Source organism: Gavialis gangeticus, unplaced genomic scaffold (assembly GCF_001723915.1).
Source record: "Gavialis gangeticus isolate Ggan-Ray unplaced genomic scaffold, GavGan_comp1, whole genome shotgun sequence".
In the NCBI taxonomy this organism is placed as follows: domain Eukaryota; kingdom Metazoa; phylum Chordata; order Crocodylia; family Gavialidae; genus Gavialis; species Gavialis gangeticus.
Window position 1 is genome coordinate 1,100,587 of NW_017729031.1, and position 11,247 is coordinate 1,111,833.

The 11,247-nt window shown below is 44.1% G+C and overlaps 1 protein-coding gene across 6 annotated transcripts in view; it reads right to left on the reverse strand.

Annotated features, from left to right (window-relative positions):
* Nucleotides 1–11,247, reverse strand: part of PKP4 (plakophilin 4) — a 245,731-nt gene that overhangs the window by 19,175 nt on the left and 215,309 nt on the right. For all 6 annotated transcript variants that reach the window (XM_019522356.1, XM_019522358.1, XM_019522357.1 and 3 more), the window contains exons 12-15: nucleotides 10,562–10,679; nucleotides 9,880–10,071; nucleotides 7,083–7,256; nucleotides 5,180–5,330 (exon numbers count right to left, since the gene is read on the reverse strand). In XM_019522356.1, the coding sequence (XP_019377901.1) occupies nucleotides 5,180–5,330; nucleotides 7,083–7,256; nucleotides 9,880–10,071; nucleotides 10,562–10,679 (635 nt within the window). The remainder of the gene's footprint in view (nucleotides 1–5,179; nucleotides 5,331–7,082; nucleotides 7,257–9,879; nucleotides 10,072–10,561; nucleotides 10,680–11,247) is intronic.

The following is an 11,247-nucleotide window of genomic DNA, read 5'->3' on the forward strand; positions in this document are numbered from 1 at the left end:
TCTCGCCCCCAAGGGCCCCCGGGCAAAGTCGGGGCCGGGGGGGGGGGGGGGGGGGGTTGTGAATGTGGGCTGCTTGTTGTAGGCTTGGGGCTCCTTGTCCTGCTGTCCTCCCCCTGGAGTCCTCCATGGCCCAATGGGTGAGACCCAGCAGAGGAGAGCAGAGAAGGGCAGGCAGGCTCAGTGCCCCTGTTGGGAGGCCCATGCCACCATGGCAAGGTGCCCCTGGCTCACTTGACAGCAGCAGTGGCAGTGCAAGGGGCACCTTGCCATAGCAGTGTGGGGCTCCTGACAGCAGCACTGAGCCTGACTGTCCTTCTCTGCTCTCTTGTGCTGGGTCCCACCTGCTGGGCTGTGGGGGTCCCTGGGGAGAGGGCAGCAGGGTAGGAAGCACCAAACCCACAGCAGGCATCTTGTATTTGACCCCATCCCATGCACAAATCTGGGGGGAATGTGTCCTCCCATGCCCCTCCCTGGGAGTGTGTGCAGTGTGGGGAGCCAGCCCTCACCACTATACCCAGGATGAGCCACCTGTGGCTTCACCCTGCTCCCCACCTGACCCCGCATTCCCACCCTGTTCTTTGGCTTCATGCACAACCTGGCTGGGCAGCACCCCTAGTCTGAGCCCTCCCTCACTGTTGGGGGCCTTAACCTGCTCTCCTCCCCCACAGACTTACATGGAGGAAACTGCAGGAGCTGTTTCCATGTTGCCTGGCCATCACATATATGTGTATGCACACACATGCCTGTAGTGCCCCTTGTCTGTGATAGCTCTCCTCCCGCTCCCTCCAGCCCTTTGGAGGCTTGAAGGCTGACAGCTTGCAAAGGGAACCCATCATTTCTCATGCTTTTCTCCTTCAAAGGAAAAAGTCTGCATTTTCCCACATTTTCCCCATAGGAAACAGAAAACCCAGATCCATGGAGATCAGGAACATCCAGCATGGATTCACAAAGAGCAAGTTATGCCTGACCAACCTGATTTCCTTCTATGAAATGGCGATAGGCTTTGGATGGGGGGAGAGCAGTGGATGTGATATACTTTGATTTTAGCAAGGCTTGTGTCTGCCAGAGCTCTCTCATTAACAAACTAAGGAAATGGAGACTAGATAAAAGCACTGTAACATGGATATGTAACTGGTTGGATCATTGTGCTCAATGAGTAGTCATCAATGGCTCAATATCTAGTTGGGTGGAGGTATCAAGTGGGGTTTCCCAGAGGTCTATCTTGGGTCTGGTATTATTCAACATCTTCATTAATGATTTGGAGGATGGGACTGAGTTCACCCTTAGCCAATTTGCTAGTGAAACTAAGCTGGGTAGAGCTGTAGATAGTCTGGAGTACATGGCTAGAATCCAGATTGACCTCGACAGGCTGGAGAAATGGTCTGTATTCAACCAGATGAGATGCAATATAGACAAGTGCAAAGCCCTGCACTTGGTATGGAATAATTGTATGCACAAATGCAGACTGGAATGATGGGCTAGGCTGCAGTACAGCAGAAAAGAACCTGGGGATCACAGTCAGGTGATTATGCGCCAACAGCAAAAAAAGCCAACAGAATATTGGGTTGTAGTAACAGAAGTATTGCTTGCAAATCAAGAGAAGGGATTCACCTGCTCTATTTGGCACTAGTGAGGCCTCACCTGGAGTACTGTGTCCAGTGTTAGGCCCCACACATTAAGAAAGATGTGGCCAGATTGGAAAGAGTTGAGTGCAGAGTAACAAAAATAATTAGGGGCCTGGAAAGCAGAATTTATGAAGAAAGGCTGAAACATCAATGGCTATTCATTCTGGAGAAGAGAAGATTCATAACTGTCTTGAAATACCTGAAGGGCAATTACAGAGAGGATGGATACAGGCTTTTATCTGTGACTCCTAGGGACAGGACTAGGAACAATGACCTCAAGCTTCAGCAGGGGGAAATTTAGGTTGGAGATTAGGAAGAACTTTCTTACTACGAGGATGGTCAAGTATTGGAACAGGCTATTTAGAGAAGTTGCAGAATCTTAATCCTTGGAAATTTTCAAGAGCAAGTTGGACAGACATTTAGCTGGGATGGTTTAGCCAGGGACAATCCTGCCATGAGCAGGGGGCTAGACTAAATGACCTTGTGAGGTCCCTTCTGGCTCTACATTCCTATGCTACCTATGAGCAATATTTCTCTATCTGTCTGCAGAGAATATTTTTATTACAGCATTGGGAAAGATGTGCAAAATATTAGGCACACATTTTCAAATATATGAGGTCTATTTACATGAAAATGGACATATTTTGCAAATATGGCTTTCACAGTAAACATGCCCAATCTTGTTTTTAAGAATATCTGTTCAACAAAACCATTAAGAAATGGAAAACCATGCAAAACAAGCTAACAAAAACGTCAGAGCTAAATGTAATGACACAAAGAGTACAGCCTATTCAGCAGTTCTGCTTTGATTTTATTAAGACTGAAGAAAACCTCTGGAAGCCATTCATAAGACCTATAATTCCTAGTAAAAATAATAAAAATAGATTATTTAAATCAACTGCAACTGGCTCCCATTTTAATCAAATAAACATAAAAACAAATGGTTCTGTAGTAACAAAGAATCCCATCCTTTTCGTGAAATTCTATAGAAAACAGGATCAGTTTTCCAGCATATCTAAAAGGTTACCAAGGCAGACTCTGGGAGTTGAGGGAGGGAATAGGAAAGAGTACATTCCAGAGAGCTGAGAGGCCCTCTGGGAGATTACTCTGCCAGCAGTGCTCTCTCCTACGTGGAAGGAACTCCAGCTGGGTATCATCTGGATGCTGCAGACATTGCAACGCATTTTTTTACTAACTTTTTGGTGACCTTGTTCAGAGTGTATCAGAGAGGGGAGAAAGTACGTTTCATCAGTGCCTTATATGAGAATGCCTGAGGGACACAAACAACAGCTTACAATAACCACTGGCTCCTCCCATGTTTAATGGAGGAAAACCTCTTCAAAGTGATTCCATTCACTTCTGCTAAAGGTCACCAGAGATTAACAAGTTATGATTAACTCAATAGTATGATAAATTTTATATGGTCAAAGACAATATAAATATCTAATAATGTCAACACAAACTACAGACAGTAGGGCTAGGGATAGACATTCAAAACACCTGAGCCTGAATTGACTCAATCTTTACAGGTTAGTTTAACCTGGCTAGGCTAAACCGGTTTGTAACCTCAGAGACATCCCAGAAATGCAGACACATACCTGCAGTGGCTCAGGCTAAAAACTGGGGGGTGCTAGAGCAGCCCTTCCTTCCCTTCCAGAGCACTGAGCTGAGGGGAGGCGTGGCCAGGCCCCAGCAGGATACTCTGATTAGAGAGGGGTTCTACCCCAGGCCCCCAGCAGGCAATTGATAACAGTGTTGATCATCACCCCAACTCAGTGTTTATCAGCTCATAAAGAAAACAAAAGCTTCTCTCCATTAGTTCAAGGTCTTCTTCTTCCAAGGAAGGAATGGAGGAACATTACCAGCTAGCTGTTGATTAGTTCCAAAAAGCCCTAAGTAGACACAGTCCTGTCTGCCTTTGTCTAGTCTCCCACAGCACAGACTGCAGCCAGCATGTGGTATGTAGCTAATGCTGAGGTGTCTGTGTAAAGCAGAGAGGAGAGGGGAATCCCTGCTTTGCAGGGAATGGGGAGGGGAGGGGAGGGGTAGGGGGAGTAGGGGGAAGCCAGGCAGATGCCTGCAGTCTCTGCCAGAGCTCCAGCCAGGGAGCAGAAGGGAGGAGCCAGCTCTGCTGTGGAGCAGAGAGCCCCGCCCAGCACAGAGAGCATGCCAGGATCCTGGGGGAGTCTGGTTTACCTTGAACAAGGAAGGGGTCTGGGACAGACTTTGCATAAACCAGTTTGATCCAAATCAGTTAAGTTTGATATACTACATTCAACCAGGTTTATCTCAAACCAGTTGCAGCCATTTTCAAACCGGTTTATGTGCACTAAACATCCGTTCTGTTACAGGTTTAAATTGGTTTCTGATCACTTAAACTGGTTTATGTGTAATGTCTGTCCCTAGCCCAGAAGTTCACGGATCAGTACAGCTACTGCAGTTTCCATCTCATAGCTAGGTGTATGTCCAGATTGAATAGGGTCAGAGAATTTGAAAACTGAAAATATTCATAGAGCTGCATTAATCACTTCCTTGCAATCTTTACTCAAAACGCACAACATTATATATTGGTTTTTGGTTGCCAAGATTATTTTTATAATTATGAGATTATGGCATTGTATTCTGAGTATCCTAATTGAGTAAGCTTCATAAATAAATAATAGAACTGTATTTTCAACTGCATTTATATTTATCTGTACAAACTGTACCCTACTTGTGCAAGTAGCACTTGCATAATTACTACACTGGTTTAAAACAATCCCAGCGAGTTATTTCTTGTTATATGAAAATTAAGCTTCTCTGCATCATGACAGATGTTTGTGGGATCCTTTTGGACTACAACGGCCTGAAGCTAAGGCTGAGGCATTCTCAGAATGTGCTGTGCCCCATCCTCTGGGTGGATTTGTAAGGCTCCTGTTCAGGGCAGGACAAATACTTATGTTCCCTTTGAAATGTATCCCAGATGAGAAAGGCACAGATTGGAGCTGAAAAGTGCTAATCATTAGTTTAGGAAACAAAAATAATTAACGATTTAGAAAAGTAGCACTATCAATTACGTACGCTCCTACTCTTACGTGGTCCCACACCTGAGTTTTGATGGAAACATGTATTTTAGTAGGAGAGGAAGAATACAACATAATCAGAACAAAACATTTATTATGTGTTAAGATCTGGACCGTTAAATCCTTTACAGTACATGAACAACCTTGAGGCTGGCTGAGAAGCTTACTGTTTTGGCTCCAAGGAATGGTAGTTGCATTTTCCATCATGTTCTACAGTGATAACTTTTCATTTGATTTACTTTGAGTTCAAGTGACTCCTATCTGTTGTAAGGGGATTGTAAGACGGCTAAGGGCAAATCAACAGACAATGTTGTTCCAAACAGCTACTGCTGTCAAGATTAAATGTGTGCGACACTAGTGACATATGATAAAAGGGAACACATAGATCACAGGGGAACTTCATCCCAAAAGAAAAAAAATCCCTTACGTGCATCAAAGGAAAGATTGTCTTGTGTTGCTATGACTGAACATGCAAGTCAGTGACAAACTTACCAATCAGCTCCTTGTTGCGAACATCTAACGCCATGTTCCTTAAGGCAGTTGCAACAGAAGAAACAACTCTATCATTATCCATTCTCAGCAGTTCCACAAGAATTGGAAGTCCTTTTTCTTTTCTGACAGCAGCTCGAATATATGCTGCAAACTAATACACATACTTAATGACTTACAAACCTGCCATCTTAAAACATCAACATAATGTTTTAATATAGTATTATCATTCCTAAGTGCTTTAGTGGGAGATTTTCAAAGGCACAAATGATAAAGAGGTGCCCAGTTCCTGCACAGGTGCTACGAATTAGAACTTGCCTGTCTTTGGCCCACTGAATTCTCCCCATTTGAGAAGAATATTTAAAAACACAAAATTAATAAAAGCATGAACAACTAGATTAACTGTTCTAAATGGATGACATAAAACATTACATCTATTAAGAAGGGAATACTTTAGGAAAAAGGCTGATTCAAAAACATCTGCGATAAATGCTCAAAAGTCCTAGATAAAAATCTGTCAGCTATTTTTGTATAGCAAAGAAAGCAATAAGTATTTTTATCCCTTTCTGACAAATATATAAAAGTGATTAAAGAGATGTCCTGTGGTGCCTTCGCAATGAACCATATGTGAGGGCTACAAGTGTGAGCATATGTTGAGAGTACAGCAGCAAATAATAAAAATAGTGTCTTACTCTTGCTGATAACCACTAAGTGTGTCAACTACCATAACTTACTAAGAAACAGCCTGTCCTGATTCCCACAAACTGGTGCCATACTTTTTATGTTTACATCTGGCTCGTGTCCTGTTTCTGCAACAATTTTCCACCAAAATTCAGAGTTAAACAGTTCTCTGGCATTTGTATTTAGTGGGGAATACTACTTTGTTTTTAAACAGTGGCACAGATTTTAATGCCACTTCCAACAAGATGTCTCTTTTCCCTGTTGCCATACTTGTATTTCTTTTCATTGTGAAAATAAATTTCTGTAAAGTGGGGATAGTATGTATCTATCTTATAAGGCAGTTTTGATTGCTAGGCAAATCTGTACAGTAAAAGTGCACCAACAATGCAAAAGATTATTTAAACATATTTTTATTTCACTAGATAAAAGATGACACCCCCCCACACCCAAGTAATCGAGTGCCTCCAAACTCATCTGAATTCTAAGAACGTATTTGTCCACATCACAAATAACACCTTAAAATCTGGCATGTTTGTCCACCTGTTCAAGACAGGTCTAGCAAAAAGTTATAAAAGTGCATGCTATACTACCAGTTATGGGTGTAAGAAAGACTCTGCTCAGCTCCTGTGCATGCTTATCTCCTTCGATTGCCTAAAGTGACATGCACCAAGGAAGTGATACACTTGGAGGCCAGTCCTTGACTTTTAATGGATTCTCACAGTAGTGTAACTAATGGGGGGCTATTTTTCCACCTTTATAGCAGAGTGCAAAAACAGCCACCACCATAGTGGTGGCTGACTGCACCACCATGATTAGCATTGCGGCAGCTCTGCACTGTCCCATGTGCCACAGCTGCTCCAAGTACAAAGCTGTCCTACTGTGCTTCTGGAGCTGCACTTTCAGCTGATTTCAAAGTAGATTTACAAGAACCTTCAACTCAGAGGAACTGCTCTGCACTTTTAGGGACTAATTTCTTGGTCATTGTGGAGGAACAGTGATATGTACTGTATGTACACTATATGAATACAGGCTGTGCACTGTATGAATGAGCACTGAAGGCACTGATTAATGAAGATGTGTCAACATACACATGGCAGCAAATTATATATTCAATACACACAAGTGCCAATATTTTGTTGAAAGAGAACAATTAGGGTTTACATGTAGGAGGAAGTGGGGAAATTCAAACAGCTATTAAGATTATGGGATGAGCTTAATGTAATACCTTCCAGTTGCCTGCAGAAAGATTCTGGAGAGATCCTGCAGAACCCTCCAGGGTGGCTGGGTTAGAGCTTTCTGCTAGAAGTGTTAGATATGGTTTTACCACAGATGGATGCCATAGCATTTCCACCCCTTTGGGAGACTTAGAAAATCCTGGTATAGGGCCAACTCCATCCCACTGAGGGAAAAAACCAAAAGACGTGTTAGTTGTTAGCACACCAGTTCGAACAAAACTGAAATCCTCCACAATATTACTTTCATCAACTGATTTGTTAATCCCATAAAAATAGTTATCAAGTTAGTTTAACAGGATATTTTCCATAAAGCCTTACTAACTGGGATTAATTATATTTCCCTCTTTTAATTCTTTATTATTCAAGTCCCATATCAACTATCCCACTATTTTGCCCAGGATCAATCTAGGGCTGACAGGCTTATAGTTATTTGAGGCTATGGTTTGGTGTTATGTTTGTATTGGGAGAAATGCCTTTCCTCCATCAGAGATAAGGTAGTATACAGGTGTTCAAGGGGTTTTTCATGGAAGAAAGCAGTTTATCCACAAAACAATGATAACACTTCCAGCCAGGAAGTTCTCTCTCCCAGGAAGCTTTTGTGTGCCAGCTTGAATAGCTGTATGTTTCTCTCAGGGTCACCCAGTATCCCCCAGTCTTTTGTTCTTCCTCCCTCCAAGGTGGAGGAAGAGAGGAAGAGCACTGGCTCTGATAGTCTGTCCCGTACCGAGCTGTCAGGAAGCCTTGGAGGTATACTGCTCCATCTTGCATACACTGTTTAAGTGGTGGCAGCGATTTCCTGTGCCACTGCTCTGTGCTACACCTGTGCCACTGCTTCCTACTCCCTGCATAGATGGAATTACCCCAATCTATGCAAGGGGCAGAGGACAGAGGTAGTGTAGTTTGCCTTATTGTTGGGTGTTCCAGGGAGAGTCCAATTGTGAGGATATCCTCCAGCCCTGCTGATTAAGTGACAGTAGGCCAGAAGCTGCTGGCTGCTTAGTTGGGTTGTGTGAAATTTCAGCAGCTGTTTTGTTTCAGAAGTGTTTTCGGCCATTTTAGCACCTGAAACACCAAATCCAAATTGAAATGGAAGGCTCCAAGACAGCTCCGAAATGAATCAGAAGGCTGCAAAACGTTTTGGAAATGTTTTGGAGAACTTCAGAGTTTTGGAGCCGGGCTTGCAGGGAAACAAAAACTAAGAGGGAATGGAAATAGGGTGGGGGGGAAGGACTGCTCTGATATTGATGTCTAATTCCCAGTTTGATTCCCCAGCTCTCTGATCGCTTCCTGGCTCTCTGATCATTTCCCCAGCTCTTTCCAGGGGGTGCAGGCCCCTGATCTGCGCGTGGGGTTTCAGCAGGCTGCCGCTGCAGGCTGGGGCCAGTGGCAGCTGCTCAGCACAGCCTGCCAAAACCCAGCGCGCAGATCTGGGGGCCCACAGTCTCCAGGAAGAGTTGGGACAATGATCAGAGTGCTGGGGGAAGCAATCAGGAGGCTGGGGAATTGAGCCAGGGGATGGAGGAAGGTTCCAGTCCCTGAACATTCCCCCAGTTCCTGATTTGATTACCCAGCTCCTCGATCTTTCCCCCAGCTCTCTGATTGCTGCCCCCAGCTCCTCCGATGGGATGTGGGCCCCCAGATGATGTGGGATGATGGCAGCTTGGGCTACTGCCTCAGCCAGCAGCAGCAGCCCACTGAAACTCCGCACATAGATCAGGGGGCTGCGCCCCCCAGGAAGAGCTGGGGAAATGATTAGAGAGCTGGGGAATTGAACTGGGAGCTCTGGCTGACAGGTGGATCCACCCCAACTCCCGGACAGTGCACAGCATCCTGCTGAGCTGTGCTGCACCCACACCATGGGACAGCTGCTGCATGGATGCCAGGCAGGGGTGGGGAGGGGCCATCCTCGCTGTGCAGGGGGGGTTCTGCCATGAGTGCCCAGAGGCCCCAATTGCTGCTGCCAGAGCCGATGAGTGTTTTTTTGTTTTTAAAGCTCTGCACTCACCAGCTACGGAGCATGCGGGTAACAGCATGCTGCTGCTGCTGGCTGGGGCCAGGGCCAGCACCCACACCCGCGTCTGCTCAGCACACTCCGCGGTGAGTGCAGGGAAGAACCCAGTGCTGGTGCTGGCCCCAGCTGGCAGCGGCAGCCTGCTGTCATCCTACATGCAGATGTGGGAACCTGTGCGCACTGGGAGGGCTGCAGGGCTGTGCCAGGCTCCTTCTGGGGGGTGCGGGCCCCTGGATCTGCATGAGGGATGACAGCATGCTGCCGCTGCTGGCAAATAATGTGAGATTTGCTTTGAACCGTTTGAGGTGCAGTTTTACAAAATCCCCTGCAACTATCTCCTTGAAACTTGGCAGGCTTCATGCCCTCAGAAGGGGCTACCATTCCTGCAATTTTCATCTGAATCAGGCAAGGAATGGTAAAGTTATAGGCATTTTAGTGATTTCCCATTATAGCCTATGGCTGAAACACTGAAACAGCGTTGAAACTCCGAAACAGATTGGGCCAAATTGAAACAGGACAGTGATCTGAAACACCAAAACAAATGACTGTCCCTCTGAAACACTAAATCCAAAAACGAAATGAAACATAGTCATTTCGCACCGCCCTAAATGGCACCTGAACTCTTTTGGAAATCTAACACAGCCCTATCTTAACATCAGCATTTTATGTACTGGAGGTAGTCACTATGCTCTTACAGATAGTTTTCTCCACACATACTTTTCTACTATCAGGAAAACAGTATCTCAAGTTTTTATCAAAACAAGGAAAAAGCAAACCTGATCTTCTTGTGCAGTTCTTTTTTTCTTCTTCTTCTTCTTTCCCCAGCAGCTTGGTTCTGCATCTTTACTTGGTGATTCTTTCCCTAGCAAGTCATCCAGTTCATTAATACCCAGTAGGCGTGCCTGAGGTACCTCCAATTCTAGACGATAGGACAGGTTTCTCAGTGTGCACACACAGTTCTCCACTGTCTAGAACCCAAAGTGTGAAGATAACCTGTAATTAACACTTTCACATAAAATGCATCAAGCTTTCAGACCACAGAATCTTGGACCAGGAACCCTAAATTCTAAATTTGAGCCTAACCACTCCCTCCTTGTCCTTGGACAAATTATAATCTTGTAAACTTCTTTCCCAAAAATGTGATAACAGTCACCCACTTTACAGTGATAAGTTCAGGATTTTTTAAAAGTATTTTGAAGGTGAAAGGCATGCTAAGCACTGAATATTATTATTATTTACCAAAAAGGGAGTACTTCAACACTATCAAATCAAACACACAGAATAAGTGTGTTCCACAGTTGGATTTGATTGTGCATAAAAAAATGTAGCTGGAAAAGAAAAGGTCAGCAAAAGTAAGTACACCACAAGTGGTTCAATTCTACTGTACACAGCAGAACAGAATCACATCAGACAACTGGTTTGGTACCAAAGAATTATTTAGTTAAAATGTGGCCACACCTTGCTGTCATAGTCTGATGTGTTCACACATGTGTGAATCACATACAGCAATGAATCAACCAGTCCTTCACAAGACCTCATCTGTTTCCGTGCTTCTTCTCCTGCAGAGCTTAGGTTCCTGAAGTGTTAAAATATAGCAAGAATGTAAATCAAGACTGTACAGTATTCAAAGGCATACATATATCAACATAGTATTTTAATTAATCAAATAATTTGCAAAAGGAAGGCCTTTTCTAGAGTTGGCTGATAATTTACATTGGGAAATTACAAATATGCCACTTAGCTCAATATAGCGCACTGCAAACAAATAGACTATACGTAGTTCATAAAAATCTGCGAGTCAGGGGGGAAAAAGCACTTTTGGCAGGAATAGTCTAGTAATGTTCCAGGGTATGGGATGACCATCACCAAGTGCAAGGAAATCCCTCAGTTTCACTCTGACGACTGCAGAGCTCTGTATCACAACACTGTAGTTTAAAGAAACAGTCAGTGTGAAATCACTTAAAAAAAGGAAAAAGACACAAGTGGATTCACTACTTCAGGCCCTTGAGTTCTCTTGTAATTGATTTTTTTTGGCTTTTTTTAATTTCCCTATTTTACAAGTGTTCTTCTATCTTGGTGATGTGTGAAACACCCACATAACGGAAGAAGTGAAATTGGCTATACAAAAAGTACTGCTGTGAAGT